The sequence below is a fragment of the Carcharodon carcharias genome, chromosome 16 (genome assembly GCF_017639515.1).
Source record: "Carcharodon carcharias isolate sCarCar2 chromosome 16, sCarCar2.pri, whole genome shotgun sequence".
In the NCBI taxonomy this organism is placed as follows: domain Eukaryota; kingdom Metazoa; phylum Chordata; class Chondrichthyes; order Lamniformes; family Lamnidae; genus Carcharodon; species Carcharodon carcharias.
The window spans coordinates 10,586,843-10,612,513 of record NC_054482.1 but is presented as its reverse complement, the minus strand read 5'-3'; the positions used below and the strand labels follow the sequence as shown (position 1 = coordinate 10,612,513).

At 40.2% G+C, this 25,671-nt stretch overlaps 1 protein-coding gene across 10 annotated transcripts in view; it reads right to left on the bottom strand.

Moving 5' to 3' along the window:
- Nucleotides 1-9,973: 9,973 nt before the first annotated feature.
- Nucleotides 9,974-25,671, bottom strand: part of LOC121289032 (single-stranded DNA-binding protein 3) — a 154,817-nt gene continuing 139,119 nt past the window's right edge. For 5 of the 10 annotated variants that reach the window (XM_041207946.1, XM_041207951.1, XM_041207944.1 and 2 more), the window contains 5 exons: nucleotides 20,812-20,882; nucleotides 20,299-20,377; nucleotides 19,932-19,960; nucleotides 16,217-16,318; nucleotides 9,974-11,454 (listed from right to left, as the gene is read on the bottom strand). In XM_041207946.1, coding sequence (XP_041063880.1) covers nucleotides 11,425-11,454; nucleotides 16,217-16,318; nucleotides 19,932-19,960; nucleotides 20,299-20,377; nucleotides 20,812-20,882 — 311 coding nt within the window. In that variant the 3' untranslated portion in view covers nucleotides 9,974-11,424. The remainder of the gene's footprint in view (nucleotides 11,455-16,216; nucleotides 16,319-19,931; nucleotides 19,961-20,298; nucleotides 20,378-20,811; nucleotides 20,883-25,671) is intronic. The other 5 variants (XM_041207943.1, XM_041207947.1, XM_041207942.1 and 2 more) reach the window with 1 other exon arrangement.

Genomic DNA, 25,671 nt, shown 5'->3' with positions numbered 1-25,671 from the left:
CTTGCCTGACTTTTCATCTCTGGCTTGTTATGCTCAGTAAGGATATCATATTCCTAACTTTCAAGATGCACACTTCAATGTGGACTTTTTGAAATTGACTTTAAAAAGTGGACAATGTGCATCAAAGATGGCCACCAAAAGGGTGACCTTCAGTGTTCTCTGCACAAAGGATTAACTCATGTCTGAATGTGCTTCCAGAAAGTTCTTAAAATGTAAATAACAGTGGATGGGGTGTCCTCCCTTGAATAGGCATGCTGGAGATGAAGCCACTTGTGGAATTTACAGCCTCATTGTCTGTATATTTACCAAAACTCAAAACCAATAGTTCCCCAGATGCAGTGTCTGTGAGCTTAACCCTTAAAGCAAGGTGCAGAGAAACCAGTTTATTACAAGGAGGTGCAAACAGCCACCATTGAATTCCCCCTCCCCGTTCGTTGCAATAACCTATATTGTCCACATAAAATGATTCAAAGTTAGAAGTATTGATCATGCAATTAGATGATTGAAACTCACCAGCAAAGATAATTCAGTCTAGAAACCAACAGGATCAATAACCAGGGGGCATAGATTTAAGATAAGGGGCAGGAGGTCTAGAGAGGAAGAATCTTTTCACCCAGAGGGTGGTGGGAATCTGGAACTCACTGCCTGAAAGGGTGGTAGAGGCAGATACCCTCATAACATTTAAGAAGCATTTGGAGGTGCACTTGTGAAACCATGGCATACAAGGCTATGGGCCTAGTGCTAGAAAATGGGATTAGAATAATTAGGTACTTGTTTGACTGGCACAGACTCAATGGGCTGAAGGGCCTTTTTCTGTGCTGTAGACCTCAATGACTCTATTACTTTGGACCATTCTTCCAGCAATAGAACCCTGCCTGAACAACCAGTCAGTGAGATTCCAGAGTGGGTGGGGTGTGTGTGGTTATTGCAAAGGTTCATCTCTACAGAAACTTGGTCATGACTTTGTCTAAAGACCCAGAGGCTTCCAATTTCCATTTATCCAAAGAACCACAAGAAAACACACATCCAGACATGGAATGCATGCATCTCAAAGGACTGAAATTTGACCATGTGATTTACTCATTGTATTTTTGTTAATAACCTAAACATGTGCTTTGTCTCTAGAATTCATCTTTATTGTGTGTGTCTGTGTACACGAGGGATGAATGTTTCATTGCATTTACATTTTGGAGGTGTATGAATAAACATCATCTTTTCTGATTTAAACTTACCTGAAAGCCTGCTTTGTGTTTATTACCGAAAATCAGAAAGCGTTTAAAAACACTACCTCTAAATCACATATTGTTGCGGAGAGCCGAGGGGTGAGCAGAAAGGGGGAAAAGTTATCCAGCAACTCTGACCGTAACAAGCCAGAGGCAATACCTTTATTACTATAGCCTACATGAGATTAACTAACTCGGCAGAGACTGGAGTTGCAGTATTCCTGTAACATTTGGATCAGGGGAAAGGTTGCTGTCTAAGACCTTTCTGCCATAGTGCACCAAGGGGCTGGGAAAGGTATAGACCCTGAGGCTGTACGGCTCACAATAAACGTATGCATTGAATACTAAATGTATTATTATTGTATTGAAGCACCTCAGAGTGCAACATGGTGTACGTTGATAACTCAAACACCATTGCATTGTCTGACAGTCTGAAAACCATACTGAAATGATTGTGATATTCATTGATTGTATTGAAACACCATGATTCATGTGTAAAAGTTGAATGTGATTGCACTTTTTGTGATGGTGATTTAGAAATGTTTTGGAATTTTCTTTCAGATATTTTATGAATAAAGTATATTTTTCAAAAAAAAAACATATGGATCAGTGCCACAAAGATAGTGCTTTTACCCAAATCACTGGGGCACAAGAGCGGTGTAGCTTCATATAAAAGCTCCCTCTTACCTGTGCTGTGCAGTTACTCAAGAGTGCAGAACTATCAATCAATAGAGAACTTCAAGACACAGGCTAAACAACCATCCTTACCCATTGATTTTAAATGGAAATTCTTCTTTGCTTTCTCGCCAACCCACAATGAACTGTCAATTAATGTACCTAAGACAGGACAGAAGATGCTAATATCGTTTTGCTTCGCTGTAGCAGATTGCACATTTAAGGTGGTAAATTCGCTTCAATGTAACATTAAAACATTTCTAGACAACTCAGTACTCTGTGCTTGTCAGATTGTTTGAAATAATTTGCTGTCAAACCCAATTTACCTTCAAAAAGCAACTCTTAAGTGTTACATAAAGGCTCTGACTCGCCAGCTAAGAGCATTAATTACACAACTGCAGCGTGCATGCTGTTTAAAATGTCAGTCATCAGTATGCAGCAACTAACATTACACAATGACATTTGAAAGCAAATGTTGGAGTAGAATTAGGTGGATAATGCTCTTAAGCATTACAAATCTACCTGTATTAAAGTTTTATTAGGAAAGCTTTGTTCACATTTAAAATGATATACAAGGAGCAGATTTAATCAGTGACTGCAAATTAATATTGAAAGCATTTGCTATTAATGACAACTATAAAAATAGCCATGTGAAAATAACTGGAGAAAAAATTGACACCAAAAATGAATAGCATTTTTCTTTTACATCATATAATCTGACCAGGGTTTCTCAAATATCGCAATATCCAATTTGGATACAACTAATTTTATTTTGCTCAAGTAGTTTTTAGTAGCAAATATTTTGAGGTTAAATCATAATGAACCTATCATCCAGCACACATCCTTAAATATACCTGTAATTAGCTGTAGGCAATATTAACATGAACACAACCCTCTTATCTGTAGCACTCTCATATTCTTGGGCTAATATTTTTAATTTATCTCCTTGTCTTCTAAGGTTTGATTTTACCAATCTATCAAGATCAACCAACTTCCAAACTGGTGTTCTGATGTATTGCATTTTTATTATATTTAATAGCAAGAATTTTCAAAATGAGTTCAATGGACCCAATAAGCTGGGTGGGAGGAGGCTCATGCACCAGCATGAACCAGTTGGGTCGAATAGTCCGTTTTACATTCCACTTTTTTTTTCCATCAGTCTTCTCGCCCAACTCAATTTCTGTCTTCCAAGGATGCATTTAATTATCTACTGAACACTTTTACACTGTTCCCTTCAGTATATTTCACTGGTAGTATATCCTGCAACCATCACCACTTCCACTCACTTCTCACTTGGTTAATTGTGCCTGGTATTTGACCAATTAGCTAAAGAACAATTTAACTGAAAATTTTATATTATTACAAATTACACAGTTCCAGTGAATTTTTAAAGTTTATGAATCTCTGGCCCAACATACTATCCTGGACAGACAAGACTTTAAAACAATTAGGATTACAGAAAGATTTATGGATTTTTGTAAAGTACATCCTATGGTGCATTTGACCATCTGTATAGTTTCAAAAACTTACAAGAAAGCACAAAGGCAGCAAAGCTAATGATTGCTGCAAGTAAAGATTAGGATATGAAGGAAGAGCTAATTACAGGAATTGAAGCAACCAAGAGTTGAGTCTCTGCAATGTAGTTAACATTTAAAAAAAAAAATACTACCAAACATTTTAAAACACCACAGGTTTCCTATATGCTCATTTTAAACAGAGGAATGTTCAGACATCTGAGAACTGAAATAGTCCAGCTATTTGGAAATACCAAATCATATTTTGTTACCACCTGGATATATTTTCCAATATTAAGCATGGGAAACAAAGGTATTTAGTGTTTGCAATCACTCAGATGCAGGGCAGATCAGTTCCTGAAATCATTTGTGCCCTTCTCTATGAGAGCATTTAACAGAAATTTGATGTATGGATGAGCATATGCACTCAGGGTGGGACTCACTGATTACTTGAATGCATTGTATAATTTTTAATATATATTTTAATTAAAGTTAGATCTCTATGATAAAATTATTTTATTATGCATGATGTATTTTTTTTAAAACAAAGGAGCAATGTAATCAAAATGTATGGACAATAAAGGTTAATTTGATTGATTGATAAATGCAGAGAAAATAACAGCACTAGTTCTAAGAAATTAGGTTACATCTACACAAAATATTGGCGATTTCTTCCAACAGAGACAATTCAACTCCAGTCACGCTTTAGTAGTTTAGGGACATCACTTGGGCCAGGACCACGGATCACATATTAGGCCAAAACATTCTTAAAAGTCTCATCACTGTGCTAAATATCAAGAGTTAGAAACGTATATTTGATCTAAATACCTATTTTTCCCCAAAGCTTTTGTGATATACCAAAAGCAATTTGAGGGAGAGCTGTCAGACATGCCAAGACAGAGGTAGACAGTCTGACAACTGATATATTAAACTTAACAGCTCACGAGTCATTTTTACAATTTTCACAAGTTTGTGTTGTTTGGTTAAACTTTTTTTTTGAGTATCCCAGCTCCCTCGATTATCTTCAGTCCCATTAAAAATTTGCTGGCATTTACCATTCTCATTCACTGCCCCTGGGTCAACTGTCCCTAGTAATCCCTTCTTGACAGCACAGTGGGTGTATCTACACCACATGGAATGCAGTCTTTCAAGGCAATGGCTCACCACCACCTTCTCAAGGGCAATTAGGAATTGGCAATAAATTCTGGCCTTGCCAGGCGATGCCCACATCCTGTGCAAGAATAAAAAAAATACATTCAACTCCGCCAACTGAGAGTTACTAATTACTTATTTAAAATCTTCAAATTTGTAGTGTGTAAAGGTGCCAGATTTGACTCCTGTTCTGTGCGGAGTTGACTGATCTCAGCCTGGGTGTCAACTGAACAGCTACAATAGGGCTTGGCATCTCACAGATGGCAAGGCTATGGGTGGAATGACTGCAATGCAACCAGCAGTTGGATTACAGATTTGTCACACAAGCTCCAGCACATTGAACCCCCTGGTATTATCTTAAGTGGCTGCATGAAAAGAGGGCATTGATTCTCCCCTGTGAAACACAGAAGAGGCATGCAGTGATGAGGAAAAGGTGAAGGAAGGGGAAAGTGTGGTTTGATATTTCCAAACAGTCAAAAGTTCAAAATCCTACACAAACTTAAAACATTGTTTAAAATATTTCTCCCCTCTTTTAAAAAGTTAGATATTTTAAGAACAGCTAATGAGTTTCATTAAAAACAAGACAAGCATCATCCAAGGGTAGCACTGTTTTAATACAAATTTGTATGCTACAGACTTAAAACAGTGCAACTCTTTTGGAATTTCATCAAGACCAACACTGAAAGAAATGCTTCAAATCAATTATTTCACTTTAACAATAGCACTTCAAATCAGAACTGCTTGGTTTTGGTACCCTTTTTCCTGAGTAATATGTTTATTAATACCCCAAATTAGCATAATGTAAATAGTTGATTTTGCTTCCCAGTGCTCAAACGTTCCAATGCTGGCAATGTTCTGCTCTAATGGACTGTGGCTGATCAGGTAAAGTCCCCCACCAAAACTAAATCCGAGCTTATTTTTTGTACTGACTACAGAAAAGGGAATCACCACCAACATGCTAAACACTTTAAAAATAATCTACTGAATTTCACCAAGTTCAACTTGCACTATTCAAAGATTCCCAGTTTTCATTGGTTGCAACTCACTCCCACAATGGGCACTCCCATTGAATACCTGTGAAATTGCAAAAAAGGTGTTTTGCCACTGTTACAGAAGCAAACCATCCCATACGGCAATATGCACAGTCAACAGAAGAGCAAATAGGAAAAGAAAAAAAGGGTGGTCATTTGGCCTCTCTAGACTGCTCTGCCGTTCAGTAAGATCATGACTGATCAAATTGTGGCCTTAACTCCACTTTCCTGCCCCCATAACCTTAAATCGTTTGTAGATCAAAAATCTGTCCAGCTCAACTTTGAACATATTCAGTGACCCAGCCTCCACAGCTTGTTGGGGAAGAAAATTCTAGTTAACGACTCTTGAGAAGAAATGTCTTACCCCCACCTTATATGGGAAACCCCTTATTTTGAAACCATATCCTAGTTCCAGATTCAAGGGGAGACATTATTTCAGCACCTATCTTGTCAAGCCCCCTCTGAAACTTGCATGTTTCAATAAGCTCACCTCTCATTTTTCTAAACTCCAATGAGTACAGGCCCAACCTGCTCAACATTTTCATTTAGGATAATCCCATCAACACAGAAATCAACCTAGTAAACCTTCTCCGATCTACCCCCCCAATACTGGTATATTCCTCCTTAAATAATGAGACAAAATTATACACCATTCTCAAGGTGCTGCATCAAAAATGCCCTGCACAGTTGTGGCAAGGCTTCCCTACTTTTATATTCCATCCTCCTTGCAATGAAGGCCGACATTCCATTTGCCTAATTACTTGCTGTACCTGCATACAAGCTTTTTGTGTTTCTTGTACATGGACACCCAGATCCCTCTGTACCGCAACATTCTGCAGTCTCTTTCCATTTAAATATTATGCTCTTCTATTCTTCCCAAAGTGGACAGCCTCACATTTTCCCACATTATACTCCATCTGCCAAAAAATTGCCCACTCACATTTAAGTCTCCCTATATCCCTTTGCATACTCAGTGTCCACCTCACATTAACTTCAACATTATATAGTCCATTGTCACACAGCACAAAGCAAATAAATATGCTTAACGTTCCAATGTCAGCCACTTTCCCCACCCATCCTTTTTTTTTTGGTTTCACTGTTCTTCATGCTTTTGACTTTCCTTCATGTTTATCCCTTCTTTGCAGTTTAGAAGCTAACTTTCTTTGCATCCAGCCCTTATTATTTTAACTTAATTCTTACAAAACAACATATTGAAAGAAGTATTTACTTTCTGCCTTGCCTTCTATTGCTTATATTTTATTTTCTAGAATTTCTGTCTGTACTCCTCTTTCATAATGTATTTTCTTTTTAACCATTTTAATACAATATATATATACATTTATTCAGTAAAGTTGCTGTATGATCTAGTCAAGTGGTACTTGCAGAGAAATGCATCGACACACCAGTTTTATTTTGGAATGCATAATTTTGGGATCCACTGTACATACAAAATCTTATTCACTTTTCATTCTTTTTCCGCTCCTATTTCTTTGGGACAAGTTTATCACATGACCTCCTCAGGGTTGATGCCTCTTTGTATCCTTGGAGATTTAATCCATGCATTCATTCTGGGTGAGGTTCTTCACCTAATACCAAGAGATTTTCCAAGTCACAAAAAATTCTTGGAGATGGTAAATGACAGAAGACTGCTTCATAAATCAGTAATTGGCTGGAGATTCAGGAAAATCCTGAGAACAAAGGCGGCAGACAAAAGTACTTTCTTTTATTTTAAATAATTTAATACTTCTGACAAGTGGTTACTGAGGCAGCGGACATAATGTCGCTTAAAAATGAATTAGATTTGAAAAGGGATAGTAAAAAGCTACAGGAAAGCAGCATGGAAATGGGATAACAATAAATGCTCCATGAGAAATACAGAAATACTGATGTGATGGACCAAATTCCCTTGCAAAAATCTGCATTTCACCCAAGAAATGGAAGATTGGAAGGTCAGTCAAAACTTGAATGTAAACACTGAATGGGGCTGAAGCTGATTTCCAGTCCATATTCACATAAAAAAATTCGAATTACAGCTCATAAGAAACAGGAGATTACCATTCAGCCCCTCTAACCTGCTCTATCATTCAATATTATGGCTGATCTGATTGCGGCCTTAACACCACTTTTCTGCCCCCACCATCCAAATATAAAATTAACTCCCTTTTAACCAAAAATCTGTCCAGCTCAGCTTTGAATACATTCAATGACCCGGCCTCCACTGCTCTCTGTGGAAGAGAATTCCACAAACCAACAACTCGAGAAAAAAAATTTCCCCTCGTCTCTGTCTTAAATGTGAGACCCCTTATTTTTAAACCAAGTCCCCTAGTTCTAGTCTTCCTCACAAGGAAATGCCCTCAACCTCCACCTTGTCAAGGCCCCTCAGGGTCTTTTCAATAAGATCACCTCTCATTCTTCTAAACTGCAATGAATACAAGCCCAACATGCCAACTTTTCCTCATAAGGCGACCCATCACTTCAGGGGTCAGCTTAGTTAACTTTCTCCGAACTCCTTCTAATGCACTCCTTAAATGACCAAACGATATACAGTATTCTAGCTGCATTCTCACCAAGGCCCTATACAGCTGTAACAACACTACCCCATTTTTATACTCCATCTCCCTTGCAATAAAGGCTAACATTCCATTTGCCTTCCCAATCACTTGCTGTATCTGCATGCTAGCTTTTTGAGATTCACGTACCAGGATATCCAGATCCCTCAGTACCGCAGATCTGTGCAGTCGCTCTCTGGTTGAATAATATTCTGTTTTTCTATTCTTCCTGCTCACATTTTCCCACATGATACTCCATCTGCTAAATTTTTGTCCACTCACTTCACCTATCTATAACCCTTTGTAGACTCTGTGTCAACAACAAATTTAGCTACAATACACTCAATCCCTTCATCCACATCATTAACATAAATTGTAAATAGTTGACGCTCCAACACTGATCCCTGTGGCACTCCACTAGTTACAGCTTGGCAACCTGAAAATGGCCCATTTATCCAAACTCTCTGCTTCCCGTTAGCCAACCAATCCTCTATCCATGCTAATGTTACCTCCAACAGCATGTGTATTTATCTTGTATAGTAACCTTTTATGTGACAACTTATTGAACACCTTTTAGAAATCCAAATACACATTGACTGGTTGCCCATTTTTCACTGTTTATTGTCTCCTTAAAGAACTCCTGTACCATGATTTTTTGAATGTCCCACTATCTCCTTAATAAATGGATTCAAGCATTTTCCCAATGACTGATGTTAGACTAATTGGCCTATAATTTCCTGCTTTGTCTCCCTCCTTTCTTGAAGAGAGGCATCACATTTGCTGTTTTCTAATCCGCTGGATCTTTCCTGAATACAGGGAATTTTGGAATATTACAACCAATGCAACCCCACCAGCCACTTCTCTTAAGACCCTATGATGCAGGCCATCAGGTCCAGGGGACTTGTCAGCCCTTTTGTCCCAGTAGTTTACCCAGTACCCTTTCCCTAGTGACCATTTTAAGTTCCTCCCTCCTTTCTCCCCGTCTTGATTTTCAACTATTCTTGGGATGCTTTGTTTCTTCTAGGGTGAAGACTGATACAAAATACCTAGTCAATGGTTCTGCCATTTCCTTGTTCCCATGATTAATTCCCCAGTCTTACCTTCTAAGGGACAAATGTTTACTTTAGTCACTCCTTTGCTTTTCATATACCTGTAGAAACACTTACTGTTTGTTTTTGTATTTCTAGCTAGCTTTCTCTCATTTTCTAATTTCACCTCCCTTTTTTTAAGTAATTCTTTGCTTTTTCTGCCTACCCCTCTGAACCCCACCCACTGCTGTGCCAATGCGAGATCACCATTTCCCCATACCATCCTGTGTTATTTGGGAATGCCAATGTTTTCTCCAATTCAGGTCATTTGTGCTGCAGACCCAACCCACTGCAAATTGAGATGAGGCTTCACAAACTCGCTTCAGCATAACCAGCAGACAGGAAAGGTTTTGATTACATAATCTTGGTCTGGATTCAAACCCTGGCTACAATTGCACTGGGCTGACCTGGCTTACTACATATCCAGACAGTTTCATCTATGTACTCGCCACAGCTTCGTACTTTCATAACTAATTTCCTTTGCCCTATTCAGGTGAAAACTCAGTTTTTCCTGATGTGGCATTACAATCAAGTGTGAGCATCACATTTCAAACATATCCATATCCAGCTCTGCCACAGACTACTGCATTTCACTTTTCTGCAAAATATAAAAGGAAATGTATTTCAATGGCAACTTCTAATTTTGCTAAAAGTCTTTTTAGAAGAAAAAACATTTTTTCAATACTTCTTCGACCAATCCTTATGGTAACAAAGGGTCAAGTTAGCAGAAAAGAATCAAAATTAAGTTTTACGTTTATATTTATTACAGCGTTGGAGAAAAGAACCGTTTCATTCAAAACCATCCCAATGAAGACAATAATTTAGCGAATTTGTAAAATTACATTTGCCAGACTTGTCTTTTTTTCTCAGTTTAAAATGCACGATTTCCTGGAGACTGGAATCTACAGTAAAACACCAAAATTTCATCAGTATGTTCCAATCTGACTGCAAATAGGAGATTTACATACTCGTTCAGCGACTCTACAGCTAAACACAGTTAGAATGATTTTAAACACATCTAAAAAGGCAATTCATTTAGAAAGATCTTGCTATTCCCCCAACCCCCCACCACCCCCCCAAAAAACAAAGAACAAAGTATGGTAACATCCCATAACCTGCAGTCAGCACAATAAACACAGTTGACGTTCCTGAAAACTCTGTAAAGGGATGCAGAAAAAACATCCCTCAATAAAACATTAGCAACAAATATTGAACACAAAACTACAATGTAGAATTTTTTTCTTTTTTATAACCAGACTACAAGGTAAGAAACACAGAACAGCTACAATGTTATCAAGAATCAGCACAAGGGTTTGTCCAGGCAAGATAATATTTTACATAACTTGATACACATTGTATAGAAGTGGGTTTAAACAAAAGACCATCTACAGGTAGTGTGTAACTGTACAGAGATCCCAGCACGATTGTAGTGCCACTAAAACTGTTTATTTTCCTCTCTTTCTCTCAATCACGTGTCTGCAGTTGTCTCTTTCTTGTATACAGAGTTTTCCTCTGGATCGATAAAGGTAAGTAACAGAGGGTTGAACCAATCCAGATTCGAGGTGTAAATGTACGTGTGGGCGCAGGGAAGGGAGGATAGCGGGAGCTGGGGAAAAGATATACAATCCTCGCAATCTGCAACCCACTACGCAAATCATCGTTCAGCTACACAGGTATGGAACAAGCCACTGATTAACACCTTGCAACTGGAGGGGAGGGCTCACAGAAGCAAGAAAAAATAATCTGCGCCACCAAAAAAAGGGTCTTCGAAAGTAAACCACATTGTGTAAACGTCCCAGATAAAATGGCTACAATATGGACAACATCGGATCTTATACCTAGACTAGCGCCTTATTCAGTTCAGCACAAAAATACACAGGTTCAAAGGATGAAGCAGAGGAGGTCTGTTCGGGTGCTAGAGGCGTTTACATTTTTTTCTTTGCTTCAAAAAGATGCGATGTGTAACGTACAGTCCTTCCAGGAGAAGGGTTTTATGTCTTGAATCTTTTTTTTTGTCCTTCATGTTTATGGAATAAAAGAAGTTCAGCCTTTTTATTGCGTGAAACTCAAAATTGGGGTTTTGCCCCCAGTTCCTCGTCAACACGTTGAACTGCTTCTTGCATACGTTCTTTAATCTTCCAGAGGGCAGCCGTCTCGTCATTCTGGTCCTGGAGAAGGGGGAAGGGGAAAAATCACACGCTCATCGTCATGCTGGGGGAATACTGAAAGAAAGTGACAAAGATTACATGGGTTGGAACCACACATCTTATACCAGACCAATTCAGAAAATCTGGGTTCTATTAAACATGGCAGATCTGCAAATATAGTTTGAGACTGGCTGTTCATCCCATTGGCTACAAGGCAATGATTTAATCTCCACTGCTGTGTGGGTGGGTGGGTGGGGGTTGGGGTGGGGGGGGGGGTCACTCTCTCATTTAAGCAGTTTCCTCTTTCTTTGACACCGAGAGAGAGCTGAGCAACTAAGCTGTAGGTTTCCAATGAGCAGCAGGGGCTCCAAGTTAGTTGCATGAGCATAACTCAGCTTTCCCATAACCTCTCCTCCCATTCTCTACCACTCGCCCTCCCCAACACCAAGGCTGGACTTCCACTCAGAGCTCCCTGTAAGGACCTGCTTGAGATCAACAATTTAGCATATTTTTAATAAAGCACTTGGATCTTCAATTTCTGAAACGAAAAAAAAAAATCACTTACTTTCAATTAAAGCTTTTCTCGCCAACTGTTTTTGAGAATTTACTAATTTCGAGCTAAAGTTAAGAAATTGCCAGATATTCACCTAGGCACACAACTGCATTTTGTGATCCTTGAAACAGTATTACTGCAAGAAGGGAAAACTAACAGCATTTAGGAATTAAAACAAATGGCTATTTACAATGGAATTTTCACCATTTCCATTTTTCTTTCCTTAATCTTTCTTCCTAAGTGTAATGGCTCCGTGCTTTGGTTCTTCAGGTACTGACAGCGCTTCAGCATTTTACTTAGTTTTAGGGAGAAACTAGAGAAACCAGAGGTTCTTCTCATTAGAGTAAAGAAGGTTAAGAGGAAATCTGTTCAAAACAGTGGTTTTTGATGAAGTAAATCAGGAAAACCCATTTTCACTGGTCAGTTAATAAGTGAAAGGTTTCAGTGGTTTTACATAAAATGTGGGTTCTAATAATCATGGCTGACTTTTATTTTCAATTCATTCATGAGAAATGGGCATCGTTGGCTAGGCCAGCATTTATTGCCCATCCCTAATTGCCCTTGAGAAGGTGATGGTGAGCTGCTTTCTTGAACAGCATCCACTGTGCTGTTAGGAAAGGAGCTCCAGGATTTTGACCCAGTGATGGGAATATCCTTCACTAAGTCAGGATGGTGTGTGGCTTGGAGGGGAACTTCCAGGTGGTGGTGTTCCCATGCATCTGCTGCTAGATGGTTGTGGTCTTGGGTTTGGAAGGTACTGTCGAGGGGGCCTTGGTGAATTCCTGCAGTGCATCTTGAAGATGGTAGACCTGTGCCACTGTGTGTCAGTGATGCAGGAAGTGAATGTTTGCGAATGGGGTGCTAATTAAGTGGGCTGCTTTGTCCTGGATGGTGTCAAGCTTCTTGAGTGCTAGAGCTGCACTCATCCAGGGAAGTGGAGAGTATTCCATCACACTCCTGACTTGTGCCTTGTAGATGGTGGACTGGCTTTGGGGATTCAGGAGGTGAGTTACTCACCACAGGATTCCTAGCCTCTGACCTGCTCTTGCAGCTACAGTATTTATATGACCAATCCAGTTCAGTTTCTGGTAAATGGTAACCCCCAGGAAGTTGATAGTGGGGGACTCAGCAATGGTAATGCCATTGAATGTCAAGGGGCGATGGTTAGATTCTCTCTTGTCTAAGATGGTCATTGTCTGGCACTTGGGTGGCCATTTGTCAGCTCAAGCCTGGATATTGCCCAGGTCTTGTTGGATTTGGGCATGGATTGCTTCAGAATCTGAGGAGCCGCCAATGGTGCTGAACATTGTGCAATCATCAGTGAACATCCCCTCTTCTGACCTTATGATGGGTCATTGATGAAGCAGCTAAAGATGGTTGGGTCTAGGACACTACCCTGAGGAACTCCTGCAGTGATGCCCGGGAGCTGAGATGACTGACCTCCAACAACCACAATCATCTTCCTTTGTGCTAGGTATGACTCAAACCAGTGGAGAGTTTTCACACTGACTCCAGTGTTGCTAGGGCTCCTTGATGCCACACTTGGCCAAATGCAGCTTTGATGTCAAGGACAGTCACTCTCACCTAACCTCTGAAGTTCAGCTCCTTTGTCCTTTTTGAACCAAGGCTGTAATGAGGTCAGGAGCTCAGTGACCCTGTCGGAACTAAAACTGAGCTTCAGTGAGGTTATTTCTAAGCAAGTGCCGCTTGACAGCGCAGCTGGTGATCCTTTCCATCACTTTACTGATGATCGAGAGTAGACTGATGGGGCAGTAATTGGCCAGGTTGGATTTGCCCTGGTTTTTGTGGATGGGACATATCTGGGCAATTTTCAGCATTGCTGGATAGATGCCAGTGTTGTGGCTATAATGGAACAACTTGACGAGGAGCACAGCAAGTTCGGGAGCAGTCTTCAGTAATACTGCTAGAATATTGTCAGATCTGTAGCCTTTGCAGTATCCAGTGCCTTCAATGATTTCTTGATAACATGTGTAGTGAATCAAATTGGCTGAAGATTGGCATCTGTGATGTTAGGGACCTCCAGAGGAGGCTGATGTGGATCATCCACTCAGCACTTCTGGCTGAAGATTGTTGCAAATGCTTCAGCCTTATCTTTTGCCTTGATGTGCTGGGCTCCCCCATCTTTGAGGATGTGATATTTGTGGAACCTCCTATTCCAGCGAGTTGTTTAATTGTCCACCACCATTCGTGACTATGTGGCAGGACTATGTGATCCATTGGCTGTGGGATCGCTCAGCTCTGTTTACTGCATATTGTTTATGCTCTGTGGCATGCAAGTAGTTCTGTGTTGTAGTTTCACCAGGTTGACACCTCAATTTTAGGTACGCCTGGTGCTGCTCCTGGCATGCTCTCCTGCACTCTGCATTGAACCAGGGTTTATCCCCCGATCAGGTGGGAATGGTAGAGTGGGGAATATATTGAGCTGCAAGGTTACAGATTGTGGACAAGTACAATTCTGCTGCTGCTGATGGCCCGCAGTGCCTCACGAATGCCTAGTCTTAGTTGCTAGATCTGTTCAAAATTTTTCTCACTTAGCACAGTTGTAATGCCACACACTATGACGGAGGGCATCCTCAATGTGAAGACAGGATTTGGATTTGTGCCTGCGGTAGGCAGATTGGAGAGGATGAGGTTAATTATGTTTTTCCCTCTTGTTGGTTCCCTCATCACATGCCGTAGACCCAGTCTAGCAGCTATGTCCTTTAGGACTCGGCCAGCCACTTTTGGTGATGGACATTGAAGCCCGCCACCCCAGAGTACATTCTGTACCCTTGCCACCCTCAGTGCTTCCTCCAAGTAGTGTTCAATATGGATGAGGTACTGACTCATCAGTTGAGCGGGGGTGGGGTGCGTGAGGGGTCGGATTGTGGTTATCAGCAGGAGGTTTCGTTGTCCATGTTTGACCTGATGTCATGAGACTTCACGGGGTCCACAGTCAATGTTCGGGACTCACAGGGTAACTCCCACCTGACCTGACTGTACAGAGGCACCACCTCTGCTGGGTTTGTACTGCTGGTGAAACAGTACATACAATGTCCCAGACATCACCACCCCTGGGTACGATTCCATGAGTATGACTATGTCAGGCTGTTGCTTCACTAGTCTGTGAGACAGCTCTCCCAATTTTGGCACATGCCCACAGACGTTAGTAAGGAGGACTTTGCAGGGTCGACAGGGCTGAGTTTGCCACTGTTGATTCCAGTGCCTAAGTCGATGCCAAGTGGTCCATCTGGCTTCTTTCCTTATAGACTTCATAGTGGTTTGATACAATCGAGTGGCTTGCTAGGCCATTTCAGAGGGCATGTAAGAGTCAACCACGTTGCTGTGGGTCTGGAGTCACATGTAGGTAAGGATGGCAGATTTCCTTCCCGAAAGGACATTAGTGAACCAGTTGGGTTTTTACAACAATCAATAATGATTTCGTGGACTTTTAATTCTAGATCTTTATTGAATTCAAATTCCACCATCTGCCATGGTGGGATTTGAACCCATGGCCCCTGAGCATTACCCTGGGTCTCTGAATTACTCGTCCAATGACAATACCACTACGCCACCACCTTGCAAACAGAATTGGCTGATGTCACCAGAAGAATGGAGAGAAAGGTTAGGGCACATAATACTTATGGAAGCAGAACCCATAATAGTTTTTAAAAGGGAAGTAGGAAAAAGACAAAAATAAAACAGGGTATGGGGCATGGGGCTGATTGAGCACGTCTGCTCTCCGCATAAACCATCCAATGGACCAAATAGTCTGCTCCTGTTCTGTAAAATTCTATGAGCTGTTCAAATGGTAATGGGACATCAAAGCCAAGCCCAATTCTTTTCTTGCCTAATGGCCACATTCAATTTTCCTCTCCTCTAATCTGGGATTCCGTGGCAAATTGTAGCTCTCCTTTTGCCAGTTTGCCACCTCTGCATAAATTGAAAAATCAAATCCAGGGCTTTCCTGCTCTTGACTGCTCAATTTTATGCATTCAGTTGAAAGAATTTTACATTGACCACAGGGTCAAGAAGTGTTCAAGGGGACAAATGTTTTGCTACTTCTAACAACCCTATTACAGACAGTTTTGTGCAAAGCCAAACACAGCAGGTATAATCAACCCTCAAACACTGCCATCTTGTAACTTTAAAATGTATTTTTACAAATTTGCCAAAAAAAGAATTCTTGGTGATACAAAACTTTGTCCTTCTTCAAAAGAACGCCAAGCAAAATCTGCCATGGTTATTTGTAAGTACTCTTCTTTGACATTCACATATACTCACATTATCATTTTGGAAGGAGTGGAGAAAATTGCCTCCTAATTCACCGTCATCCCTTGGAGTGCCTGGAGGATTAGTAATGCTGCTCATGTTGTTGGGAGAGTTCTGGAAATTAAAGTTTCACTGTCAGTAAAACAGATATTTTCCCCTGCAAAGATACAACTAGCGTATCAGCCATATCAAGCAAACCCAAATCCACACAGCTGCTAAACAACAACTTTAAATTTCCGTTACTGGTACATCCTTGTTAAATTCTAAATTTATACTTCAACATGGTGTGTATTGCTCCCTATTAACCAGATTTTAATCTGATGGCATGGTATATGTCAGCTCAGAGAGAGAGCAATGCCACTCAACATTCTGGATAGGGGTCATGTTGTAAAAAATAAATAAAAATAGAGTCCAGCGGGTAAACCTTTAAAAAGTTTGTTACTGGATTACGTCTGCAATTCTTAACCCGTGGGTTGTGATATGGAGTTCCTGGTTCTCCACTCCCCAAAGAGACAAAAACACCCAAAAAACTGTACATGCCAAGAAATCTGAAATAAAAATAGAAAACTGCTGGAAACATTCAGCAGTTCAGGCAGTATCTGGGAAGATAGGGCTAGCATTACAAGTCAATGACCTTGCGTCAGAACTGGAAGATTACATAGGATATATGGCACAGAATCAGGCCGTTCAACCCAACTAGTCCATTCAGTGCTTAAGTTCCTCCCGAGCCTCCTCCCATCATTTCTCATCTATATCTACCATTGTAACCATCTATTCCCTTCTCCCTCATATGCTTGTCTAATTTCCCCTTAAATGCATCTATACCATTCTCTTCAGCCACTCTGTGGTAGAGAGTTCCGCATTTTTACCACTCTTTGAATAAAGGCTCTGAATTTCCTGCTGGATTTCTTGGTGGCCATCTTATATTGATGGTCTCCAGTTATGCTCTTGCCCACAAGAGGAAATATTCCCTCTACATCCACTCCATCTAAACCTTTCATAATTATGAACATCTCAATTAGGTCACCCCTCAGCCTTCTTTTTCCAAGAGAAGATTCATCAATCCTTTCTCAAAATGTATACCCATGCATTTCTGCTATCATCCTTGTAAATCTTGTCTGCACCCTCACCAATGCCCTTCTATCCTTTTTATATGGTGACCAGAACTACACACCATACTCTCAATGTTGTCTAAGCAAGGTTCAATACAGGTTTTGTATAACTTCCCTACTTTTCAATTCTATCTGCTAGAAATAAATTATGGCACAACTTTTAATGATTGATGCATTTGTTCCTCTATCCCATCTAGATTTGCACTTTCCAAGTAATAACTGACCTCCCTATTCTTCCTACCAAAATATACTACCTCACATTTATCGGTGTTGAATTTTATTTGCTAGTGATTCACCCATTCTGAAAATTTATTAATGTCCTCATGTAATTTGTTGCAGTCCTTCCCAATTTGGTGTCATCTGCAAATTCAGAAATTGTATTTTTTAACCCAATGTCCAAATCATTAATATATGTTGTGAACACCTGTGGTCCCAGCACTGATCCTTGTGAAACACCATTTCCTACCTTCTGCCACTCTGAATAACCTTCTGCTCCCACTCTCTGCAGTCTGTCTTGAAGCCAGCTAGCAATTCACTCTGCACTTGTTCCTGACTGCACATTCTCTGACCTTATTCATTAGTCTATTATGGGATACTTTATCAAAGGCCTTTTGAAAATCCAGATAAACTGCATCTCCTGCATCACCACTGTCTACTCCATTTGTCACCTCTTCAAAAATATCAATAAAGTTGATCATCAAACAAAGTTTTCCCTTTTGAAATCCATGCTGACTATTCATTGCTATATTTCTCTCCTTTAGTTAAGGGTTCCATTATTTTTCCTACCACTGATGTTAAGCAGACTGGTCTATAATTCCCTGGACATGTTCTGTTTCCTTTCTTAGATATAGGAATTACATTCACTATCTGCAAATCCTATACAACTTTTTCTAACAAATTATTAAGTAAGTGTAGCAATGCCTCTGCTTCTCGTCCCTAGATTCTTTTGAAATATGTGGATACAGTCTATCCAAACCAGGGGCTTTATTCTCTTTTGAGTTTATTTAGTTTACTCAGTACACCCCCTATATTTTAAATATACTTAAATAATTACTCATCCCATCATCAATGCCATGTTTTCCTGTTCTGTCTAATAGTAAATACTGCAGCAAAATAATTATTTAATATTTCCGCCATCTCTGCCTGCGATATTATTCTGGCTATCTCTTAATGCCTATCCCCATCACAGCCTCTCTTTTCTCATTGGTGTGCCTGTAAAATATTTTATATTTTGTTTTATGATCTTCAGTAATTTAATTTCATAGTTCCTCTTTGCTTCCGTAACTTCTTGGCTTCAATGACAACAGTGATAATGGTGAAAGGCAAAAAGAGTCAATTTTGAGAGGAATTGGAGAAATAAAAGACAAAATGAGATCCACAGGATGCAGTGTAACAGCAGAGTGGGGAGTGTGTGTGTGTGTGTGTGTGTGTGTGTGTGTGTGTGGGGTGGTGGGGGGGGGGGGGGGTGGAGATGAGAAATGAATTCCCCATTTCCTTCCCATTCCAACCCCTCTATCCTTGGTCACCTACATGGTTCCAAAGAAGCTCAATGCAAGCTCATCTTTCTGTTACACATGTCACGTTCTTCTGGCTATAATATGGATTTCAACAATTTCACACCTTTACCCCAACTCGCATTTACTCTCAGACAATAGCTGTTGGCAACATAGGGTAGGGGCATGACCGTTTCCAAGGACTGGGACTGAGGTGGTGGTAGGCTGATGCTCGGGACTATCACCCTTGATATCTCTCTGCCTTTATCTTCCATCAAATTCCTGGGACACTGCAGCTTTCTCCACTTCTCTAGATTTTTCACCCTTCCCTCACCTTTCTATTCTGCTGTAATCATTCACATATTCTCGGGGTCCTGTATACATCTTTTATTTCTCCAATTTCTCTCCGTCTTGCTTCCTTTTGTCACACCATTACCACCACTGTCACTTAATCACTACCGCTTCTCCGTGTAATCACAGGCCCCTCTCATTTTTCTCCCCACCTCTTTTTCCCTGGCTGCGGTCCAAAGAGAATTTTGTTCAGACTTTGTACATCCAAAATCTGCTCTGACTCAGATTACACATGTCAACAGCCCAGCACGTGCTCAGGAGAAAGGAAGTCAATCAACATGGGGCCCTTTTAGGAGATGAAGTTGTTTGTACATTTAAAGAAAACCAGATGGTAATTATAGCCATCTGTGTAGTGTAGGCAAGACCCAAAAATGAATGTATGTTAAAGCAATTGGCATGATTATCCCCTTTAGACGATGCAAAGCAAATTGTAAATTTCAACTCGATTCATGTGCATTATCTACAGAAAGGAAACACTTGTGCTCGTGCTCCTGAATGAGTTTGATGTGCTGAACATTATACACTCGTGCAGGAGATTAAATTAGTGGACTCCAAGAACCAAACTACTGCTTGTGGTTTTGTCTACAGCGTACAGCATTTATTAGCATGGAAGTAGTAATACTTTTCTCCCCTCATCCCCTCCATCCCACTCTCCACTCTTCAACAATTCCATTTGTGAGTAAAGAAGCTCTTCACCTAGGAGTTTCTGTTGGAAAGTTATATTCGGTAACACACTTTGGATGGAATTAAATATTAAAGCTAGACTTGTACCTTAGGGATCCCGTCCATATCTCCTGATCCTGAGGAGAGTAACAAAAGGAAACAATTAGTTTAAGATGTGTTTTTCTTCTAAAAATTACCATGCATGTCAGACAACACAACACTATATTGGAAAAATATTGTTGGAAAATCTATCATTGTTTGCAACGTTACATGCATAAGGCTCACTAAGATACACTATGACGGTACTTCACTCTTGCAGGTAAATAAATCCAAATTCGTCTCCTTACTGACTCCAATACCTCCTTCCGATTCGAGAACTCAGAAGCATGCTTACTTACAATGAATTTTATACCCCTGAACAGGCTTCAGTTTTAACACAGATTTCATCATTATTTCTGGTAGGAAGACAACTTACCTAATGATCCATTCATGTGATGTGGCTCAATTCCTCCCATTCCACCCATTGGTCCCTCAGAGCCAGGCCCCAGTGGGAACTGAAATAAAAACAAATGGAATTGAAATAAAACTGAGCGCTCATGATTCCTGTGACTGATGCAGTTCAGTGACAAAATGGCAAACAATCTGCTTATCATGGCCACCGGAGAGTCTCTGGCGATGGGTTGCGATGATAAAACCTTGAACACAATTAATGGTTATTGCCATTGAAGAGACAATATCAAAAAACATTTAACTCTTGTCGTCTTTCCTTCTAGATGTTAACTGGCCTGTTGTCTAAGTCCACAACTGTCTATTTCAATCTTTTTAACGTTTCAATTAATTGAATTGTTTTCAGCCTAAATGGAAATTTTGTGCTTTATGAAACATGAAGGAAAAAGTTGGCATTTTTGTTTCCATTGACTTGAGTTGTGATGGATCAAGGGGTTTTCCCTAGTGGCATTTTTTTCTTTCTTGTGGAAACTAAACTTACATTTGATCGGCTTCCTCCGGGTGGTACTGGATTAATCATTGTGTACATATTGTCACTGGAATTCGTTGAATCTGTATTTGAGAAAAACAAAAAAACAGTCAGCATCATTAACTAAGCCTCCATTCATACAGGTTAAACATGCGGCACTTGCACAGGAAGCTCAGTTTCTTGGCCTCAAGTGGCCTTTAAAACTGAGGTTTTCCTTTATTGAGCTGCAAGTCATTTGGCGTTGAAAGAGTTTGTTTTGGCTACTTTGTTCATTACATAATATCTACAGCATAGAAACAAGCTATTTAGTCCAACAGCTCCACACGAACTCCTCCCACCCTTCAACTAATCCATGAACATAACCTTCCAGCCCTTTCGTGTTTTATCTAGCTTCACATTAAATGCATCTACACCATTCACCTCAACTACTCCATGCAGAGCGAGTTCCACATTCTAACTGCTTTCTGGGTAAAGAAAATTCTGCTAAATTCTCTATTGGGGATTTATTAAATAATGTCTTATACTTATGGCGCCTAAATCTGGTCTTCCCTAAGTGGAAACATTCTCTCTGCGTCCACCCTTTCAAATCCTTTCAGAATCTTTAAGATGCATATCAGATCAGCCCTCAGTCTTCTCAAAGAGTCTCAGCCTGTTCAATCTTTCCTGATTGACAGAACCTCTTAGTTCTGGTATCATCCTTGGGAACACTTTTTTGTACCTCATCTGGTGCCTCTATATCCTTTTGTGATATGGAGACCAGAACTGCACGGTATTCCAAGTGTAGTCTAACGAATATTCCATACAAGTTCAATGTAACTTGTCTGCTTTCAAACGCTCTCTCTCTACAAATGAACCCCAGTGCCTTGTTTGCTAAAAACGGCATTAACTTGCGATTTAGTGATTTGTGCATCTGTGCCCCCATAATTCAGCTATTTTCACCAGACAAGTGCACCACAGAAAACATTGCTGAACTTGCAGTTTATAGATGAATTAGCTTAAGCTTGCCACCAGTCCAGTCTCTAGTTAAACTCTACAACACAATTATCCATGTTAATCTAGTGTTGTGCACTAAACTTCTATTGAAGGAGAGATAGAATTGAACACAGTTCATGATGTATCATTTCATTTTTTTCGTTTTAAATTGAATAATGATGGTAACCAGCTGTTAATTGTAACTTAGCACCACCACATAAGGAAGCGCAGTTGAAGGAACTCAAAGTCAATGAAGCATCCCAAATTACAGTGAATTGTAAAAGTCCGTTCCTTTACACGTTCAGACCTTCTCCTTTCAGAATCTTTAAGATGTATATCAGATCACCCCTCAGTCTTCTCAAAGAGTCCCTTACAGATTTAAAAGGAATGAGGGATTTTAAAATCATAATCCTTGAGGAAACAGAAGCGGTAAACTTAATCAATCAGTTTCCAATATAACGGATCAAACTGGGTGCCGCAGCTTGTCATTTGTTCCTAATGTTCATGGTACTGAAGTGTTTCAAGTAGGTTAGTGGTACAACAAAGGAGGGGTGCAGTCTTCCAAACCACTGTTTTCCTACCATATAATCACAACAGACCAGTGATTAACCAGTAATTCATGGAATGTTGTTACTGGAACCAAGGAGTAATCACTTTAATCTTATTCATAAATTTACTACACCAAAAACAGTAAAAAAAACTAGATTATGTAAACCCTGACACTTTACACCAAAGTTCTGGACTCCACAATCCGGTTAACAAAACGATTCAAACATGTTCTTTGGTTGTAGAAACCAATATTACAATCTTAAAAATGATCCAAATGGTATCTCAGAGACTCGCCAGAGCAATTTCATGTACAATTTATTCAGTATACAAGTTAAACAGGCAGCTCAGATAAAAATATAAAATTTTATATAACTAGTTTCTGAATTGTATCAAATTTTAAGTGTGATTGTAGTGTGCTTTTAAGAAAACATTGCTCATGATCAAAAGGTTAATTTATCCAATTGTACAAATCAAAAAGTAAACTATGTAGTAAGTGCTGATGACACAGTTGAGGGTATTAATTTGGAGTACTTATTGAATCCAACACATGGGGGAACCCATCAACACAGAATTATTAATCTCTTCTGTTGGCCTTCTCTCAGTCAGTGACAAAATTGTGTAGGACCGGGACTGATGTCCGAGGGGAAATATTTGCTAGAGTGGTTGGGGAGGGTTTAAACTAAAATGGCAGGGGGATGGGAACCTATGCAAGGAGTCAGAGGAGGGGGAATCAAGGACAAGAACAAAAGACAGAAAGGAGAATAAGAAAAGTGATAGGCAGAGAAATCAAGGGCAAGAATCAAACAGTGTCTCAGTGAAAAATGGTGGGAACGGGACAAGTAATGTTAAAAAGACAAGCCTTAAGGCTTTGTGCCCTAACGCAAGGAGAATTCGCAATAAAGTGGGTGAATTAACCACGCAAATAGATGTAAACAGGTATGATATAGTCGGGATTATGGAGACAAGGCTGCAGGGTGACCAGGAATGGGGACTGAACGTATTCAGTATTTAGAAAGGACAGACAATAAGGAAAAGGCAGTGGAGTTGTATTGCTGGTTAAAGAGGAAATTAATGCAATAGTATGGAAAGATATTAGCTCCGACGACGTAGAATCTATATGGGTAGAGCTGAGAAACACCGGGGCCAAAAAACATTAGTGGGGGTTGTACATAGACTCCCAAACTGTAGTGGTGACGTTGGGAATGGCATTAAACAGGAAATTAGAGACACATGTAATAAAGGAACATCTATAATTATGAGTGACTTTAATCTGCATATTGATTGGGCAAATCAAATTAGAAACAATACCGTAGAGGAGGAATTTCTGGAGTGTATATGGGATGTTTTTCTGGACCAATACATTGAGGAACCATCTAGAGAACAGGCCATCCTAGACTGGGTATTGTGTAATGAGAAAGGAATAATTGGTAATCTAGTTGTGCAAGGCCTCTTGGGGATGAGCGACCATAATATGATAGAATTCTTCATCAAGATGGAGAGTGACGTAGTTGATTCTGAGACTAGGGTCCTGAATCTTAACAAAGGATACTACGATGGTATGAGGTGCGAGTTGGCTATGATGGATTGGGAAACCTTACTTAAGGGGATGACGGTGGATAGGTAATGGCAAACGCTCTAAGGACGCATGGGTGAACTGCAACAATTGTTTATTCCTGTCCGGTGCAAAAGTAAAATAGGAAAGGTGGCCAAACCATGGCTTACAAGAGAAATTAGAGATAGTATTAGATCCAAGGAAGAGGCTTACAAATTGGCCTGAGGATTGGGAGCACTTTAGAATTCAGCATAGGAGGACCAAGGGATCGATTAAGAAGGGGAAAATAGAGTACGAGAGTAAGCTTGCAGGGAACTTTAAAAGCTGACTGTAAAAGTATAGGTATGTGAAGAGAAAAAAATTGGTGAAGTCAAATGTAGGTCCTTTACAATCTGAAATGGGAATTTATAATGGGGAACAAAGAAATGGCTGACCAACTAAATACATACTTTGGTTCTGTCTTCACAAAGGAGGACACAAGTAACATACCAGAAATGTTGGGGAACACAGGGTTTAATGAGAGGGAGGAAAAGAAAGAAATCAGTACTAGTAGAGAAATGGTGTTGGAGAAATTGAAGGGATTGAAAGCCGATAAATCCCCAGGGCCTGATAATCTACATACCAGAGTACTTAAGTGGCCCTAGAAATAGTGGATGCATTGGTGGTCATTTTCCGAGATTCTAGAGACTCTGGAACAGTCCCTACAGATTGGAGGGTAGCTAATGTAACCCCACTATCTAAAAAGGGAGGTAGGGAGAAAACGGAATTATAGACCAGTCGGCCTAACGTCAGTAATGGAGAAAATTCTAGACTCCATTATAAAAGATTTAATAGCTGAGCACTTGGAAAACAGTGGCAGAATCGGACAGAGTCAGCATGGATTTACGAAAGAGAAATCATGCTTGACAAATCTACTGGAATTTTTCGAGAACGCAACTAGTAAAGTTGATGAGGGGGAGCCAGTGGATGTGGTTTATTTGGGCTTTCAAAAGGCTTTCGACAAAGTCCCACATAAGAGATTAGTGTGTAAAATTAAAGCACATGGGATTGGGGGTAGTGTATCGAGATGGATAGAAAACTGGTTGGCAGACATGAAACAAAAAGAGTAGGAATAAACGGGTCTTTTTCCAAATGGCAGGCAGTGACTAGTGGGGTACCACAGGGATCGGTGCTGGACCCCAGCTATTCACAATATATATTAATGATTTAGATGAGGGAACTAAATGTAATATCTCAAAAGTTGCAGATGACACAAAGCTGGGCGGGAGGGTGAGCTGTGAGGAGGATGCAGAGATGATTCAATGTGATTTGGACAAGCTGAGTGAGTAGGCAAATGCATAGCAGATGCAGTATAATGTGGATAAATGAGAGGTTATCCACTTTGGTAGCAAAAACAGGAAGACAGATTATTATCTGAATGGCTATAAATTGAGAGAGGGGAATGTGCATCGAGACCCGAGTGTCCTTGTACACCAGTCGCTGAAGGTAAGCATGCAGCTGCAGCAGGTGGTAAAGAAGGCAAATGGTATGTTGGCCTCCATAGCGAGAGGATTCGAGTACAGGAGCAGGGATGTCTTGCTGCAATTATACAGGGCCTTGGTGAGACCACACCTGGAATATTGGTCTCCTTATCTGAGTAAGGATGTTCTTGCTATAGAGGGAGTGCAGCGAAGGTTTACCAGACTGATTCCTGGGATGGCAGGATTGACATATGAGGAGAGATTGAGTCAATTAGAATTATATTTGCTGGAGTTCAGAAGAATGAGGGGGGATTTCATAGAAACCTATAAAATTCTAAC